Source organism: Myotis myotis, unplaced genomic scaffold (assembly GCF_014108235.1).
Source record: "Myotis myotis isolate mMyoMyo1 unplaced genomic scaffold, mMyoMyo1.p scaffold_m19_p_17, whole genome shotgun sequence".
Lineage (NCBI taxonomy): Eukaryota > Metazoa > Chordata > Mammalia > Chiroptera > Vespertilionidae > Myotis > Myotis myotis.
This window is the reverse complement of record NW_023416321.1, coordinates 8325677-8346050: the sequence shown is the minus strand read 5'-3', so window position 1 is coordinate 8346050 and position 20374 is coordinate 8325677. Positions and strand designations below refer to the sequence as shown.

Sequence of the window (20374 nt, the reverse complement as noted above, 5' to 3'; positions counted from 1 at the left end):
CCCCACCTAGTACCTGGCCACTTCCTAGCTTCATTCAGGTGCTGTATGCTCAAAAGTCACTTTACCAAATAAGCTTTACATAACTACCCTACATAAAATGTCATCCTTCATTGTCACTTGGTCTTCTCTTACCTTGCGTTATTTTTCTTCATAAAATTTCTTTATTGTCACCACCTGACATATTTTTGGTCATTTTTGTTTTTATCTGCCTCCCCACACCAGAATGTAAGGTCCATGAGAACAGGGATGTTATGTACATTTTGTCTTGCTATTTTGCTGTGTCTTTAACTCCCAAAATAGTTCCCACTCATAATGGACATGAATTTTTACATCTCTACCATGAATTTTTACATCTCTTGATCCTTATGAACACTCTAGATTAAAGTTCCGCAAACTACGACTTACCACTTGTCTTTGTGTGGCCCGTGAATTAAGAATTTTTTTTTTATATATATATTTTTAAGTGGTTAGAAAAATAAGCAGAAGAATATTGTTTTGTGCCACTTGAAAACTATGTAAAGTTCGATTTCAGTGCCCATAAATAAAGTTCTATTGTAAATACAGACAAACCCAATCACTTACATGTTGTCCATTGCTGCTTTCATAGTCCAACAGCAAAGCTGAGTAGTTGCGACAGAGACTATATGACTTACAAAGCTTAAAACATTCACTATCTGGTCCTTTACAGAAAAAGTTTGCCAGGAAACAGCTTAACAACGACTATCTCCTAACAATATTTCTATTTTTATCATTGGAATTCTAGGAAACAGTTGTGATTTCTATTAATGCAGTTATCAAAGTTATAAGTCATCTAGACAGCATCTTTCATACAAAGTATTTTACAAATGTGACCAATTGAAAAATTAATGTGACTTTTCAGAGCGTAAAAAACAACCCACCACATATGCCAACATTCAGATAAAATATTTTTAAATGTACTTATATGTATGTGTACAAATATATATGTGGCATCATGCTTCCATTAGGATTTTTTGGTATAATTAGATAAAGCAATTTCTTACCTCATTTAAAAGCCAAAATTATAAACCAGCAGAAAACCCTAGTTAACACTCATTCATATCAGGTGCCTTCTTCCTTTCCTGCAACTTAATACTCAATCTAATATTTCTTAAGTTTAATTAAATCATTAGTGCTTTCCATTGACACCTTACCTTTTAATAACAAATCTTATAAAAGGCATAGCTATTCTGTTACTGAGATGGCCGACAGATGGCTGACTGTAAAAATTAAAGGCTATTTCTTTTGTAGCTTTCCAAAGCACTTCACCAATTCAAAGCTTTACTAGCAGTATCAAGTTGTTTTCTACCAGTACTGAAAAAAAGCCTTCCTCACAAGCTCACTGAAAGATGACAATTTCAAGTTTGTTTTTATTCCTTCAGATTCTCTTTTCATTGACAAAGATGCCATTTTAAAAAAATTCACTAGCTAGAATTTTTGTTATAATATCAACATTTTTCTCAGACATTCCAGCATTTTTATGTGCTGCAAAATTAAAGGGAGTAGATTACAACTAAAATTTAAACTTGGAAATGGCAGGAGTCTGGTTAATTAAGATTTCATCAAAGTTCACAGGGGAATGTTTTTACCTCTTTGCTCTAATATAAACCAACTATTAACAAAACCAAATATTTACATTAGCAACAAAATTTGTAACCATATTTTTAACCTGAATGGTTACGAACTTGCCTTCATTTTGAGACTATTAAGTAATTATTATTCAATTGAGAATATCAGCTAACAAAATTATACTTTAAGTTTCAGAGATCAGATTTTCACTGGCTGTTCTGTTTTCCCAGTAGGAAGTTGTAGGTGCTAAAGGAGAGCAAAATGTCAAATCTCAGAAAGACTGCTGCATTGACTTTGCCAGCTGCCAGCAGGTCTGGTGCCTGACGGCTGCCAGAAAGCTGTACCTGAACGCTGACACTCCTTTTTATCTTCATAACAGTAAACTGACTCTTATCCCCATGTCTCTTAAAAAAATAGTTTTTTAAAACCTAAAATAGTTTTTTACTTTTTAACCAAAATCTTTGGAAACTGAGTCACTATAAAAATGTACTCATATTTGCAACATTAACATTAGGGACAGAAGTGTTAGCTATTATTTCTGAAAGGTCCTTCACCATTTCTTTTTATTACTACCACATATAATCAATTCCTGGAATCTTAGCATCACAAGAACAATTCTGCATAATGAAAAATGATACCTAAGACTAATGAAATCAGAATATTAGCAATGGAGTGGATATTTTAACTAGCTTAAGTGACCTTCCTCTGACACCTGATGCTTGAATTTCCTCCAATATCTCCCTATTTGGGTTGTATGTTTCCTCCCCTTAGACACTTGCAATTGTATAGGAGTTATTCCTTTCCATTTCAGGAAAAAAGTTTTAAAAGTTCCTTTTAAATGTAGCTGAACTCAAATTTCCTGAAATGTCCATTTCAGGTCCTAGTTCGGCTTCCTGGGAACATACAAGATAAGTTATTACTCAGAGGCTATTACTCAGTTCCCTAACCGCGGTAAGAGCTTTCTTCTGAACCTGGTTTTGTTTGCTTGTGGTCCTCCAAAAAAGTATCATGAAGCACTTAATCCAGTAAGTGCAAATGAAATTTCATATTATCTCACAGCATTTCTGGAAAATGAAAAGGTATAATTGCATTTATTATTCTCCCCATTTTACCGACAAAGTTCATGACACAAAGAATGACAAAATATAGTCACCTAATTGACCAAGGGTACAATGTCAGTGACACATTAAGGAGAGAAGCAGGACTAATTTCTTAAGTTTTACCTTTGTTTCAAAGAATTTAACTAATGTTTTAATTAAAGTGCTTTCCTATAGATCAGTGATGGCGAACCTATGACACACGTGTCAGAGGTGACAGGAGAACTCATTTTTTTGGTTGATTTTTCTTTGTTAAATGGCATTTAAATATATAAAATAAATATCAAAAATATAAGTCTTTGTTTTACTATGGTTGCAAATATCAAAAAATTTCTATATGTGACACGGCACCAGAGTTAAGTTAGGGTTTTTCAAAATGCTGACACACCGAGCTCAAAAGGTTCGCCATCACTGCTATAGATTATAGATCTTAGAAGAACAGAAATAGAACAGATTTTAGACTCAATTAATTTCAAATAATTATGATTGAAGGGAAAGGAAGACATAAAAACAAGGAGCATGCTTTAAACTGAGAGTAATCCCTACAACCATGAAATACTTCCTTTCTTTCTTCCTTGGATTAAGGTAAAAGTTAAGAAATATCAAGACTACTTTCTGAGGGCACCAGATCAAATACAGTCCATGTTACCATTCCAATTCTTTCTACCTTACCTCTTTTTAAAATTAAGGATTCCACTTTCCCCCTATATTAAATGTTTAATGAAGAAATTATAGAGTGTGGAGCACAGGTTTAAAACAACAAATTTGCCGAGGCTGGTTTGGCTCAGTGGATAGAGCGTCGGCCTGCGGACTGAAAGGTCCCAGGTTCGATTCCGGTCAAGGGCATGTACCTGGGTTGCGGGCACATCCCCAGTAGGAGATGTGCAGGAGGCAGCTGATCGATGTTTCTCTCTCATCGATGTTTCTAACTCTCTATCTCTCTCCCTTCCTCTCTGTAAAAAATCAATAAAATATATTTTAAAAAAAAATTTGTTTTAAAATAAATAAATAAATAAAACAACAAATTTAACATCTAGTGCTATTTTCCCTTGTTACTCTGAATTTATAGACAGATATATTTCAATTTTACCATGGCTATCACATGCCATAAATGAACATGTAGAGAGAAAAGGAAGAATGCACATTTCATGTCATTGCTACTTTTTTAAAAAATTATGCTAATATAAGTGAATCCCAAATATTCCTAGTAAAATTTACATTTTATAACTGTAAAATGCCTAGATTTTTTTTTAAAGGGGAGAATGATGATTTTTATTTTTTTAAAATATATTTCATTGATTTTTTACAGAGAGGAAGGGAGAGGGATAGTTAGAAACATCAATGAGAGAGAAACATCAATCAGCTGCCTCCTGCACACTCCCCACTGGGGATGTGCCCGCAACCAAGGTACATGCCCTTGACCGGAATCGAACCTGGGACCCTTCAGTCCGCAGGCCGACGCTCTATCCACTGAACCAAACCGGTTAGGGAAAAATGCCTAGATTTTTAAAAGTAAAATAACTGGGGTAAAAAACAGAATCATTAATTTAAAGTGGGTGATATATCTAAATGTGAAAGTTTAAAAAAGTCAAATTTCTACACAAGAGAATATTTTCATGACCTTGGAATAGGCAAATATTTCTTCAACAGGACATAAAATGCACTTAATCCCAAAGAAGAAAATTTGATAAATTAGCTTTTATTAAAATTAAAAATTCTAGTCATTACATAGATTAAGAAAATAAATAAGCAAGGTGTAGACTGGGAGAAAATATTTACAATGTACTTTTTAAAAAAATATTTTATTGATTGTTTTTTACAGAGAGGAAGGGAGAGGGATAAGGAGTTTAGAAACATCGATCAGCTGCCTCCTGCACACCCCACACTGGGGATGTGCCCGCAACCAAGGTACATGCCCTTGACCGGAATCGAACCTGGGACCCTTCAGTCCACAGGCTGACGCTCTATCCACTGAGCTGAACTGGTCAGGGCCACAATATACTTTTGACAAAATATACATTTCCAAACTATTTTTGAAATACCTACAAAACTATTAAAAATATAAAGAACCCAACTTTTAAAAAAATGCACTTCAGGCACTTTAGGAAAGAGGATATACAAATGGCCAATAAACATATGAAAAGGTAGTCAATCAATATTCATCAGGAAAATTCAAATTAAAGCCACAATGAAATATCATTACATACCCACCAAAATGGCTAAAATTAAAAAAAGACTGACAATAGCAAATGTCAGCAAGACGTGGAACTGGAACTCTCAGACACTGTTAGTGGGAGGGTGAACTGGCCTAACCACTTTGGAAACTGTTTGGTAATATGTATTACAGCTAAATATACACCTACCCTATGACCCAGAAATGCTAGTCCTAAATCTACACCCAAGAGAAATGAGTGTTTATGTCCACTAAAAGACATGCATAAGAATTTTCATAACACAGACAAACACTGGAAATAATCAATGTCCATCAAGAGTAGAATGAATAAACAAATTGTAGTATATTCATACTATTCAACAATAAATGAGAATGAACTAATAAATGTTACGATATGAATGGATCTCAAGTATATTCAGCAAAAAAAAAGCCAGACATTAAAAAAGCACATATTGTATGATTCCATTTACATATATGGAATTCAAGAACAGAAAAACTGATATATGATTTATATAAGTCCAAATAGTAGTTAACTTTGGGTGAGGAGGGTATATTAATTATAAATTGACACAAGGGAACTTTCTGGGGTGATGCAACTGTTCCATATCTTGATCTGGAAAGTGTGTATATAGGTAAAAATGAATCAAGCTACATACATTAAGACATGTGTACTTATTGTATAAGTTATTCCTTAATTTTTAAAAATTTCTGTTGGCCTGGCCAGTGTGGCTCAGGGATTGAGCATTGACCTATGAACCAGGAGGTCACAGTTAGATTCCCGGTCAGGACACATGCCTGGGTTGTGGGCTTATTCCCCAGTGTGGGGTGTGCATCAATAAAAATATATTTAATATATCTTTTATTTTATATATAAATATACATTTTTGTTCATTTTAGAGAAGAAGAGAGAGGGAGAGAGAGAGAGAGAAACATCAAAGATAAGAGAATCATTGATTGGTTGCCTCCTGCAGGCTCCACACTGGGAGATTGAGCCTGCAACTCTGGCATGTGCCCTGACAGGAAATTGAACTGTGACCTCCTAGTTCATAGGTCAATGCTCAACCACTAAGCCACAGTGGCTGGGTAATCAAAAAAACAAAATAAATAAATAAATATATATATATATAAAATTGATTTTTTACAGAGAGGAAGGCAGAGGGATAGAGAGTTAGAAACTCTCGATGAGAGAGAAACATCAATCAACTGCCTCCTGCATACTCCCTACTGGAGATGTGCCCGCAACCAAGGTAAATGCCTTTGACCTGAATCGAACCTGGGACCCTTCAGTCCGCAGGTCGACACTCTATCTACTGAGCCAAACCAGTTAGGGCCAAAATATGTATTTTTTAAAAATCTGTTGATCACTCATTCTCACATATCTAAAATCCAAACCTTACAAGTGCAATTAAAGCAGTATGTTCCAACTTTGGCAAAAAGTTTGAATTTCAAGGGTTTTAATGATTCTTCTAATAGTCTTTATAGATTATATCTACACTAACCATCCACTGAAAAGACACCATAGGCTGGCTGCCTGGCGCTACGGAGGTCTCCCTGGGAGGGCCAGGTTTCCGGGAGGGGCGGGACTTCCCAGTGCACACTTCCCGTTCACCAGGTTTGGGTCCCCCTTGGGGGGGGGGGGGGTTAGAAGAAAGCGCACTTCCGGTGCCCTTTCTCCCGCGAGCACGGGGGGTGGGGTGGGGTGGGGTGGGGTGGGGTGGGGGGGGACACCATATATCTTAAAATTTTTCATGGTTAGGAAATTTATTTACATATCATGTGACAATTAAATATGAGGATAGTTTCAGTGATAGCTAATTCCTCAAACTTCCCTGAGAATTGAGATTTCAAAATGTTCTGTCATGTGATTTTTTTTTTTTTGTGTTTTTTTTTTTTTTTTTTTCCAATAAACTTAGGATACAGGTTGTTTGCCATTCATCTTTGGAAAACAAACAAATTTTTTTGATTCACATTTGTCTCCAGCATCAGCCCCACTTATTTATCTGCTTCTCACCTTTTAGCTAAACTTCTGGAAAAAAATGGTCTGATCAGTGTTTTTCCGCTGCCTCTATTCCAGCGGTTCTCAACCTGTGGGTCGAAACCACTTTGGCGGTTGAACGACCCTTTCACAGGGGTCGCCTAAGACCATCCTGCATATCAGATATTTACATTACAATTCATAACGGTAGCAACATGACAGTTATGAAGTAGCAACGAAAATAATTGTATGGTTGGGTCACCACATGAGGAACTGTAGTTAAAGGGCCAGAAGGTTGAGAACCACTGCGAGTCTATTCCCATTCCCGCTCTAACCACTTTAATTTGGTTTCCGTTCCCACTACTCCACAAAAAAGTTTTGTTAAGGTCAATAGCAGGTTTTATGTCAGCAAAATTAACTCACACTTTTTGTCCTCACCTTACTTGATTTTTCAGCAACATTCAACAAAGCTGACCACCCACTCCTTCTTGGAACACTCCTTTCATGAATTCCGTTACACCACACTCTGCTGATTTTCCTCCTGCCTTGCCCTGCTGCTCTTTCTCTTTTGCTGTCTCCAGCCTCCTCCACATGACTACCTAAGTAAGATGTTTCTCAGGCCTCAATTCTGAGTCCTCTTCTCACTACATGCTCTCTTTAGGTGACACAATTCATTACCGTGGCGTTAAAAATCATTTATGTGCTAAGGATAACCATATTTCTATCTAGCTCGACCTCTTATTTAGAGGAGAGGTTCACCAACCCTGCCCCCACTACTATTCTCCACATGAGCACTCTTTTTATTTCCTTCATAATACATAGCATAGTTTTAATTATTTCTTTTGCTATTTACTTGTTTGGGAGCCTGTTTTTCTTACCTGACTCTAAATTCCATGAGGGCAAAAGCATTGTCTGTTTTCTTTACCAAAGTATTGCCAATATTTTGCATACATGGCACATAACAAGCATTCAATAAATATTTTTGAATAAAAAACTGAAGACACAATTTATATTGTTATAAATGTATACAACATCAAAATTAAATGTTATAAAGCTTTTGTTGTTCAACTATCTTTTAAAGTCAGCATTTAAACAATAAAAACACAGTCTAAATATATATATAAAGATGTTCCACTGCTAATCCATAACCCGCTGTAAGAGTGATGATAAATTTCATGGATACTTTTCAAATGGTGGTTAATATTTCTCAGGCTATAATGTGCATAAGAATTCCTTAGGAACCTTGTTAAAATGCAGACTCTGAATCAACAAGTCTGGCCTAAGAGTCTACATTTGTAATAATTCCCAGATGTTGCCTGCTGCTGGTCTAGAGACCACACTTAGATTAGCAAGAAAGGATTCTTGTACATAATTTGTGAACCAAACTGAAATACTTAAATATATGCTGGACCCTAATTTTGTGGCTAGTATAAATGCAAGGTGATTTTCGTACACATTATCTTATTTAGGCTGTAGCTGGTCTCTTGCAGTATAGCAAACGTAGAGTGGTTCTCAATCTTACCAAGTGTTCCCTGTTTAGCACAAGTATTTTATAACTAGAGGCCCGGTGCACGAAAATCATGCATTGGGGGTGGGGAGTGTCCCTCAGCCTGGCCTGTGCCCTCTCACAGTCCAGGACCCCTCAGGGGATGTCCACCTGCCGGCTTAGGCCTGCTCCCCACAGGGATCAGGCCTAAGCTGGCAGTCAGACATCCCTCTCACAGTCCGGGCTCTCAGAGTCCAGGACCCCTTGCTCCTTATTGCCTGCCTGCAGTGGAGGTGGGAAAGGCTTCCGCCACTGCCGCTGAGCTCACCAACTGTGAGCCCGGCTCCCCCTGTGGGAGCGCACTGACCACCAGGGGGCAGCTCCTGCATTGAGCATCGCTGCCCTGGTGGTCAGTGTGCGACATAATGACTGGTCGTTCCACTGTTCAGTCAATTTGCATAGTAGGGTTTTATTATATAGGATATCTCTTTTACCATCATGAAATAAACATAACCTATCCTCCCATACAAGTTGTTTTTAAAATAAAGCCCTAACTGTAATATAATAGTGAAACTGATGATGAGATAACTTGTATTTCAATATGCAAATGTACCAGAATAATTACTCTAGAAGACATAATAATAAAGTAGTCAGATATATTTGTAGAATCACCATGAATGCAAGAGCTAAAAATGCAGGAGAATGCAGGTTGTATCAATAAGGGCCAAAGTCTTGGCTCTGAACTAAAGAATCATCTCTTAATTTGTATAGTAGTTGCATTCTTAGACAATTTGGATTATATTAAAACCATGCAAAAATACTTCATCTTTATATATAAAATGGAGTTCGGTTCTAGCAGTCATTAGACATACATAAAATGTTACCAAGTATCAGAAAAGAGAGAGATTCCAACTTAGAATGAAGGACAACTTCCTATAAGACATGGCATTTGGGATAAACCATAATGGATGAGTGAGGATTTCAACTGGCACAATGGTGATCATATTAACAGTGCTAAAAAGTCAGAAATTAGTTTGGGTTGGAGAGACCATGAGTTCATTTTTGGATTGTTGAGTTTGAACAGCATTAGAAAAATGGGGAGTTAGACAAAGTAGGAAAAACTAAGCAGCCCAGAATAACATGAGGGGACAAAGGATACCATTGGCAAGGAATATTGAAGCTACATTGTGGGTTATCTGAAATGCCCAACTAAGAAGTACTTAAAATGGTCCAGCTGGCCAGTGGTTGAGCATCAACCTATGAACCAGGAGGTCATGGTTCGATTCCCGGTCAGGGCACATGCCCGGGTTGTGGGCTTGATCCCTGGTGTGGGGTGTGCAGGAGGCAGCCAATCAGTGATTCTCTCATCACTGATGTTTCTATCTCTCTCCCCATCTCCCATCCTCTCTGAAATCAATAAAAATATTTTTAAAAGAAATACTTAAAATGGTTTTTGAGTAGGGGAGTAACTTGAGATTTTAGGAAGATCATTTTGGCAGCAATCCTCAAATTGGATCGAAAGAGGCAAGTTTAGATACAGGGTTACCAAGATAAAAAAAACATGCAGCCATCTGAATCAGTAATTTTCAAAATGTGTTCAATGGGACTCCAGGGTTCCAGAGGGCTGCCACAGGTGTTGATCTGTGGCTGGGGAAGGAAAGGACCAATAGCTTAGGTAGGCCTAGCAATAGTCTCTTGCCCTCTTTCCCCATCTCAAGTGGAATATCACACTTGAATCTGTCCCACATAAGATTTTTTAAAATATATGTTTGTTATTGATTTTAAAGAGGAAGGGAGAGGGAGACATAGAAACATAAATGATGAGAGAGAATCACTGATCGGCTGCCTCCTGCACGTCCCACACTGGGGACCGAGCCCACAACCCATGCATGTGCCCTGACCAGGAATTGAACTGTGACCTCCTGTTTCATAGGTTAACACTCCACCACAGAGCCACGCCGGCTGGGCTATTTCTCAAATCCTGAGTGGTACAGCTTAAGCCTTTGTACAGGGAATAGGAAAGTTACTGATACTCTTACTTAAATAATTTTACATGAACAAATATGCACAGGAAAAAACACTTTGGAAATTGCAGCGCTTCACTGAAATAAAGGATGCAGCAGCCTTAGCCGGTTTGGCTCAGTGGATAGAGCATCGGCCTGCGGACTAGAGTCCCAGGTTTGATTCCGGTCAGGGGCACATCCCCGGGTTGCAGCCTCGATCTCCAGTAGAGGGCGTGCAGGAGGCAGCCAATCAGTGATTCTCTGTCATCATTGATGTTTCAATCTTTCTCTCCCTCTCCCTTCCTCTCTGAAATCATTTTTTTTAAAAGAGAAAAAAAAGAGAATGTAGCAAATCCAAAAGTTAGAAGGAACTATATTATTTTTCCCAGAGCAGAGCCAATATTGGATTAGAAAGATGGTAGTATTCATCCTATTGGATTTAGCCAATATTTCAAACTCTTCTACCAAACCTCTCAATGTCACTATTTACCTTACTCTCTTTACCATAAAAGCCAAACCAATGGTCAAATGACCAAACATACAGGCAACACATTCATTAATTCATTCAATAAATATGACTCTACTCCTACTATGTGCTGGGGACTGGGCTGTGATAAAAACAAATCCCAACATTTTGGAATGTGACAGTCTAGAAGGGGTTACAAGTGTATTAATGTCCAAAATATGTAAGTAATCTACTTCAACAATCTTTAGATAATTAAGTTAAGAATAAAAAATATAGTTTTGTATTATGATGCCATTGAAATGTTTACTATTTCTCCTATAAAAGTTTTCTTTATAAACGAATAACCTGATGTTTTCATTTTTAAAAACACTCAATTATAACATTTTAAAATAAATCTTTATTGTTGAAGTATTACATATGTCCCCTCCCCCCCAATAAGTATAATTTGTGATATGTGTACGTGTTGCCAATTTCATTGATATAAAATGTTAGGAGGTGAGCTGATTTTGAATTACTGATAATGAGTAAAGAATATTGTTCTAGCCCTAGCTGGTTTGGCTCAGTGGGTAGAGTGTTGGCCTGCAGACTGAAGGGTCCCGGGTTTGATTCCAGTCAAGGGCACATGCGCATGTTGTGAGCTTGATCCCCAGTAGGGGGCATGCAGGAGGCAGCTGATCAATGATTCTCTCTCATTGTTGATGTTTCTATCTCTCCCTCTCCCTCTCCCTCTGAAATCAATACAAAAATATATTAAAAAGAATATTGTTCAATAAATGCTTTTATTCTGTTTCATATCCATTAGTAAACACAACGTTTTTATCTCTCTTAAATGGGACACATCCTATATAATAAAAGGCTAATATGCAAATCGACCAAACAGTGGAATGACCGGTTGCTATGATACGCACTGACCATGAGGAGGCAGATGCTCAATGCAGGAGCTGCCCCCTAGTGGTCAGTACACTTCCACAGGGGGAGCACTGCTCAGCCAGAAGCCAGGCTCACAGGCTGGCGAGTGCAGTGGTGGTGGCAGGAGCCTCTCCCACCTCCGCAGCAGCGCTAAGGATGTCCAACTGAGGGCTCCCGGACTGTGAGAGGGCGCAGGCCAGGCTGAGTGACCCCCTCCCCCCTGGCAAGTGCACAAATTTTGTGCACCAGGCCTCTAGTATCTAATATATGGTATAACTCCATATTATTTTGATTTACTGTACACAACTTTGGACTCTAAAAACTGGATGCAAAAAGCAAGTTTCAATTAAGACTGAAAAATTTATCATTCATAATCACTGGGGATTACAGTATTTTGAGATATTACATTATAGTAATAGTTATACATAGATCATATTTACATATACTAGAAATATACTATAATTACTTTTATATTATTTCACCTTTTTGTAGTGATTTAAAAGGTTCTAGGGTCACCCTTATGATTTTTAATTATTATAAACACTAGAAGCCCAGTGCATGAAATTCATGCATGGGAGGGGTGTCCCTCAGCCCAGCCTGCACCCTCTCTAATCTGGAACCCCTCGGGGGATGTCTGACTGCCGGTGTAGGCCCGGCAGTCGGACATCCCTCTCACAATCCAGGACTGCTGGCTCCTAACCACTTGCCTGCCTGCCTGCCTGATTACCCCTAACCGCTTCTGCCTGCCAGTCTGATCGCCCCCTAACTGCTCCCCTGTCAGACTGATTGACGCCTAACTGCTCCCCTGCTGGCCCGATCACCCACAACTGCCCTCTCCTGCCAGCCTGACTGCCCACAACTGCCCGCCCCTGCTGTGACTGCCTCCTCCACTAGGACCCGCCTCCTCTGCACGAGGTGGCGGAGACACCGGCACCGGCCTCCTGTGCCACGCGGAGCCCAGGACCCCCAGGCCTCACCGCGTGGAGCGGCCGCTGGGACCCCCTCCACTGTGCATGCGGCCATATTATGGTGGCCATCTTGTGATGGCCATGTTTGTGGCGGCCATCTTTGTGGTGGCCATCTTGTGACAATGTCATGCGCGAGGGTATGAGGACCACTTAGGCTTTTATTAGTGGAGAAATTTATTTTTAAAAGGCCAGGTAGCAGAGTGCACTATATGTCCTTGTGATATTTAGGTTCTCTTTTCACAATAATTAATGAATCTTAGCACAAAAAAAGATTTATTGAGCACTTACTGCATGCAGGTTTCTGTGTTAATCACTCGGTTCTCATACATGATCTAAGAACTATAGCTTGAGTTAGGAGCCAATTAACAGTGGCTGGCCAATAAAATATCTACCAATGATATTTTAGTCCCAAATAAGTATAAGTATATACTAGTATACATATATATATTAATGACAAATTTATAATAAGATATTTAAAAGGTATCACTGAAAATTTTTATGCTAATTTTAATCATCTATATCTTGCCAATTGAGAAAACAAATTTCTGCTTATATCTGATCTGTATTTCAATGGACTAATATGTGATCCTAAAATCTGCTGATATAAAGTTAATAGATAAGATCTGGCTTTAAGTGATAGGCTAGCCAAAAAACACACACAAAACCCCAAATTTTTTGTTTTCTAAGCTTCCTTCTTCTATTATACCATTTAATTGAGTACTTTAAGAATTTTCTGAGTTCTACCAAAGAATTGCTAATACCAATCCCCTACTCACAAAAACTAATAAAATAAAAGGCATCATAATAAACATAATGAAAATTACTCCTCAGCACTAGTTTCTTAACTGAATGCAACAAACTCTGAGGGTCTTTTACGAACGAGGAACTATTTCTGGCACTGAACGTAGAAAAATAAGAAGCTTAAAGACTAGGGGGAAATAAACACTTAAATCAATAAGTAATTTCAGTACAATTGGCAAAAGTATGCACAGAAAGGAAAGGTCTCTAGCCTAGCTAAGGGAGGTGAGGAACTGGGTAGAATAAGTATCAGAAGGTAACAGGGAAGGTCATCAGAAGGAGATTATGCCTGAGTCTTGAAAGATGAGCAGACAGGCACAATCAGGTAACGAATGGGGTGAAAATTTTAGCAGACATAGAAGAAGTGTGAAAGAGTCTATTTCATTGGATTATAGGAAATTTTCTAAAATTATGTCCTACTAGGACCCCATGACCTTTCTGTGGCTTTTGTTTCTTTGACCTTTACCATTTCATCCTTCATCAGCTTATAATGGAGGGCTATTACACTCCACCATTCGAAGGATATATCTCTGTAAATCTCAACCATCCAGAGCATGGAAAGGGACCTTGAAATGTAAGATGGCTTCCACAAAAACAATGTAGTAAGAAGTAGAAGAAAAGACATCTTCTTTGTCTTCTCATCAACAAGAAAACAAAAAGTGCACAATAACCAGGGAATATTTAGTGTAGGGGCATTCAGTTCTGCACAGTTCAAAACCCCTATGAGAATATACTATAGAACAATATGTTACCTGATGGTCAAAATAGTGACCCAGGGTCACCAAAATAAAGTTATCTCTTGTGTACCTGTTTATAAAGCAGAGGGCTGTAAAACAAATACACTTAGAAAAATCTCTATCCAATATTGTTTAAATAGAAAGATTTTATATTAAATGAGAAACATGCCAATACTTGTGAAATTCATATTTATGAACCACCTCATTTCTCAACCATACCAGATAGATGGAATTAATTATTATAGTACAAATAACAAAATTTAGCAACATAAATAGTCTTTGGATAGAAAATACGTAGTATTATCAGAACAAATAAGCAGCACATAATGCTATATAAACTGGATTACAAACCATTATTCGTGCTCACCTTTCACTATTCTATATAAGTAAAATATGTACTTTGAAAAACAAACAAAAAGAAAATATTTAGGATCACAGATTGTGAGAAAAAATTTATAGCTTCTGACTTATTATGTACATTTACTCTTTTTATATGAGAAGATTTCTATTTCAAAGGCATATTTTATCTGATATTTGCACACATAAAGTCTCAATAAATGTCTATTGAATAAAAATATGAATGAATTTAAAAAGATTTTGTATGCTAAAGAAATGTCTAACTATATAGCTTCACAGTAAACTCTAGCATATCAATTTGGCCAACAAATTGGGCAAAAAATAAAGGCATTCCATAAAGTACTCAACTTTCTTACATTGTCAAAAAATGAGACGTATACAATATAGATCAAATCTCTATGCTAGATTGAGACCAAAATATCAAAATAATATAAATATACTTTAAATATCACACACATGAGCCATATTAGTCAATCTTGGGTGGCTATCAATGAACAAGATATTTTACTACATTACTCTGTCCTCAAGGACTTGATGTTAGAATAGCTTAAGTCACATCTTTAACCATTTTTAAATTTTTATGTTTTGATTAAGTGTTGAAATTTTTGCATTAAGCTTACTATATACTATCCATCTCCATGGCCTTATGAATTTAGTCATCTAAACTCACAACTGATCACTGATCTATATTCTATATTGTATCTCTTTCCATATATAGTACATTCTGAATTCTATACAAGTTTTCATTCCTTCCTTATCCAGAGAGTCTTCATCCAGGCTTACCTAAAAGTCTTTGTTAGGGCATTAATATCCTAATTTATGCTATTTAGTTAATAATTTCTTTACTTCACATTAAATGAACTTGGTAGTAGTAACATTTACAGAGAAACACTCTAATTTCCATGAATTTACACTATTCTGTACATTATTCTTGAGAAGTGAAATGGCTAAGACTAGAAAAAAATAGTGTTGGCGTCCTGATTTATAATTTCATAAAAACAAATTCAGCAATTCATTTATAATAAAAGAATGAGAGTTCTTAAAAGTATTTTTTCATAGTGTACAGTAATCTAATTTTTTCCTGTCCTTGGCCAGAACTTTTACATGTTAAAAATTACACTTCATAAACCATTTTTAAAATATTCAAAGTGCCAATTTTTAAGTTATTTTAAAAACCCTAATAATTAAAAAATTTTAAAGCATAAAGAATTTTTCAGAAGAGAAAACACTTGAACATTATTCAATAATGGCCATTTTAAAGTTTCTATGAACACTCTAAATACATACTGTTCATTGACTTCTTTGGCATTCTACTTAGAGGAAAAAAAATGTGTATATGGGCCAAGGTAGTTTAAAAAAATTGTTAGCATACCCATGTACAAACTGAGGATTTAGGACCACACCATTGCACTCAATTATATTGTGAAATAAAGCTTCATCATATTTATTTTCATATCCCAAATTAATCTAACTTTAATAACTTCATATGCTCTAGACCTAAGATGAAGGCTCATTGGCAATAAGAGATCCTTTGATTTTTATGAAGAAAAATCCGTGCTATTCATGATATTTATAAAATTAACATTTCAATTAGGTGTCATTCTCTCATTTATTAATTGAACGAATACATTTCTCATAAATTCTGATTTTCTAAGCAGGACCACCTCCCCCAACTTGAGATATATCTGCCATTTTCAAGATTTTGGTAACACTTGTTGAAAAGACTATTGCAATGTTTACACTAGTATGAAATTTTGGTTATCCCAAAGGAATACATGTTGAAATTTTTTGGAGAAGCAAAGATAATTTTATGGCTTTCAAAATTAATTCAAATGAAACTCAATGTGCGCCTGATTTTTGCTATGGGTAAAAAAAGGATCATTGGAAGATCGAGTTCCAAGGGACCAGCAGGTGCCAACCACTTTAAAATTTACCTTTCCTATATGACAGCATTTATTCTTACAAGAAAAAAGTCACCTTTCTTTCTAAACATGCCACTCAGATTAGCCTAAATCCAATGGACACTGAGGCCATAGGTGAAAAAAGAAACATCCAAAGGGATTATTTATTCCAAGCCACGTTTGCTGCCATTTCAGGGTCGCCCGTAAGCACGCTTCCTCTGTAGACTTAAGAGTTGACCCCTCATGTTTGACACCCCCTAAAAAAACAACATTTCGGACAAGCTACCACTTTCCAAAGTTGGCAAGAAGGGAAGCAAATGAGAGATGTATGAGAACCGACGCGCTTTTCCCTCTGAAATGCCTCATGTTTACTTTTGACAAAAGAAACAAACAGAAGCAAAACCGAGATTCAGAAGGAACTCTCTCTGCTGCGTGCCCTGGCCGAGTTTTCAAAGACCCTTTACAAAAGAAGCTGGCTGGAGGCTCACCTTCCATCTCGCCGCCTGGCTGGGCTGGAGCAGCAGCTCTGGCTACCCGGCCACTCCACGTGCTCCTGCCGTCGCCAGGACGCAGCTCGCAGCTGGCGGGAGATTCCTGGCTCGGGGAGTCCCCAGGATCCGCTGCCGAGTCGGCGCAGACCGAAAAGGACCGGAGCCCGCGACCTGCTGGTGCGCGGGGTTACAGCGGCGCTGGCTGGCGGCGGCTTTAAAAGACGCTCACGGAGGAGCGCAGGAGGTTCCGCGCCTCCATCCCCTTTGAATGTCAAACTGGAGAACCCCTATAGGATGGAAATGGCGCATCAGCAACTTGTCTCAAAATGTCCATTTTAGAAGGATATGGATGAGAGAGTATTATCACATTGGGTGAAGGGCGGGGGAGTCCGGACGGCTTTCTTGCAAGGTTAAGGTAAAAGAGGTTTGTCTTAAATTGAGCAAAATCTGGAACTTTGGGTCTAGATTCCGAGATCATAGCCATGAATAACAATGAGAACTTCATTCAAAGTATTATGTTTTTCTTCCTCAGTTTTTCATTTCACATGATAAAAGTTCTTGGTCCAAATTTGCAGAAATTTCTAAGTTCAATAGGATTTGGACATTTTTATCAACTTATTCATTTTTGGAAGCAATTCTCTCACTTGGGTTTTCCTTTCTGGGAACTGCTTAGTTTATCTGCCACCACTCACAAAACACTACACACACTATATCTGTGAATTTTTTTACTACCCTGCCTTCTTTCAAATAGGACCCCAGACAGCTTACAAAAATACATATATAATGTATCAGAAAAGTAAGTTTTTAAAAAGTGGAGTTAAGGGTCAGGGGATAAGATAGTAAAATTAACTCAAAGATGTTAGTACACAAAGATGTACTTTAAGCATCTTTTCCCAACATCCTTCCCACTTTATAGAAGTAAAGCACACATTTGACTATAGGGAGAGGAAAGGGGAAGTGACCACATAATAGTTTTTCAAAAGCAGAGCTTTTCTTCACACTTAAGTCTAAAGGACATGTTTTGCCAAAACCGGTTTGGCTCAGTGGATAGAGCGTCCGCCTGCGGACTGAAAGGTCCCGGGTTCGATTCCGGTCAAGGGCATGTACCTGGGTTGCGGGCACTTCCCCAGTGGGGGATGTGCAGGAGGCAGCTGATCGATGTTTCTCTCATCGATGTTTCTAGCTCTCTCTCTCCCTTCCTCTCTGTAAAAAACCAATAAAATATATTTAAAAAAAAAAAGGACATGTTTAGGTGAGCCTATAAAGATACCCAGTGTACTGAATTGGACAATATGTGAATGATTCTCAAAAAGATCACTATCACCTTTGGTATAAATTTATATTATTAGTGTACATAAATATATCTGAGACTTAAGATTGGGAGTTTGTGCATCAGCAGACCATATTGGAAGAAACCCACTCTTACAAGTTAAAGTACGCTTGCAATTTTATGAATTTTGGTTTATTTTAAATATGCCTTGGTACAGAAGGTCAACATATATACATATCTATGTATGTGTGTGTGATTTTTTTTTTTTTGAAAGAGTGAATGCATTAGATAGGCTTTGTTTTAAGGCCAGGCATCTCTATAGCTTGTATGGGTTGGAGTTCTACAGGATAATATCAATTTCAGAGAAATACTCTAAACACCAGGTCTAATTTTAGTATTGAAAGGGGAAATTTGTTGTTTGTTAGTTTCTAAAAGCAAAAAATAGCACATCAAAGTAACAGAAGAGGAACTGTAAAATTTCACAGGGATGGTGTAAGGATGAATATTAAAAAGTTATAAAAAACTTTTATCTTCCATGGCAGTGTTCCTTATAGTTAACATTGGAACGTGTTACTACTCTCTAAATAATTCAAAATTGTGTATTTTGGACTCCAGAGAGTGATACCTAGGAGGATAGGTAAAAAGTAAGCGGGTAAAATAGTTTATGTAGCTACTGTACACACCTTAAGTGTGGGCTTCACATGGTGACTTCCTTCCAAAAAAGTATAGTAACTTTATAGTAGAGAAACCTGATAAACACTACTCCAGCAGGTTATCAAGGTAACATTAACAGTGTAAGGCCTGTTGACAGAATGTTCACTTGATATGATGTGAGGAGAACGGCATTTTACCTCTGTAGTCTTCCACACCAAAACCCCACAACCCCAGACTACTAGTGAGGAAAACATCAGGCAAATTCCAAGAGAGACATTTTTCAAAGTGCCTACCAGTTAAGGTCAAAGGTCAGATCGATGTCATCAGAACTATTACTGTCAAAGTCATCAAAATTAAGAAATGTCTGAGAAGCTGTTTCAGCCAAGAGGAACCTAAGGACACACGATAACTAAATGTAATGTGGGATCCAGGATGGGATCCTTGAGCAGAAAAAGGACATTAGCTAAAAAATAAGGAAATCTGGCCCTAGCTGGTTTGGCTCAGTTGTTAGAGCGTCAGCCTGCGGACGGAAGGGTCCCGGGTTCGATTCCAGTGAAGGGCACATGCCCAGGGTTCAGGCTTAATCCCCAGCAGGGGGTGTGCAGGAGGCAGCCAGTCAATGATTCTTTTTTTTTTCCCAGTCAATGATTCTTTCTCATCATTGATGTTTCTATCGCTCTCTCCCTCTCCCTTCCTCTCTGAAATCAGTAAAAATATACTATTCATTTGGTTAAGTCTCTCCTGATAGTATTCAAATTTATCCTACAGGATTTACAAGGATCAATTACTTATAGCTGGGAAGCTAATAAAACGCTGGGTTTAGAACGCACTTTGACTAAAAACAGGAATAAACTCTGATAAACTTCTAGGGAATCAAAGCTCATTGGTCTTCGTTTTCATCACCTTAAGAAGGAACAGTTGAGGCTAAACTGAATCTAGACAGGGTAACTGACAGGGGTGGATCTGACTCAGTGAATCACATTTCACGGCTGATGCTATGTAAGTAAAATTAACAGTGACTAAAAATGAAATCACTGACAAAGGCTGCTCCTGGACCATCAGAGACAGTCCAAGTACTGACTCGGCTGGAAGGAAATAAAACTGAAAAAAGAAAGAAACAAAAAAAAAAAATACACCACCTCTTGATCTCACCCAAAATAATCCTTCTGCACCCTGTCTGAACCTTGGGCTCTCTCCCCACCAGCCTACTCAAAACCACGACCGAGGGTGTCCCGCTGCTAAGAAACAGTCAACACAGGCGGCTTTCGGGCCCCGAGTGAACGGCCAGGAAGGAAGCACGGAGACCCAGGCGCGGGCCCGGCCTCCCTCTGATCTCGCCTTCTCCATCCCCACAGGGAAAGCGGCTTTGGGCTCTGGCCCGGCCATAGCGCCCATGTCTCAGAGCAAGGTGACCGCACAGAGCTGCATGCCCGGTCTCGCCTGTCCTCTGGGGAAGTTGAAAGCGAAGAGTAGACGTTCCTCTGGAGTGGGAAGGCATGGAA

At 38.1% G+C, this 20374-nt stretch overlaps 1 protein-coding gene across 2 annotated transcripts in view; it reads right to left on the bottom strand.

Moving 5' to 3' along the window:
* IKZF3 (IKAROS family zinc finger 3) overlaps positions 1-17394 on the bottom strand; it is a 77207-nt gene extending 59813 nt beyond the window's left edge. For both annotated transcript variants that reach the window (XM_036340462.1, XM_036340463.1), the window contains exon 1: positions 16946-17394. In XM_036340462.1, coding sequence (XP_036196355.1) covers positions 16946-16952 — 7 coding nt within the window. In that variant the 5' untranslated portion in view covers positions 16953-17394. The remainder of the gene's footprint in view (positions 1-16945) is intronic.
* Positions 17395-20374: the final 2980 nt, after the last annotated feature.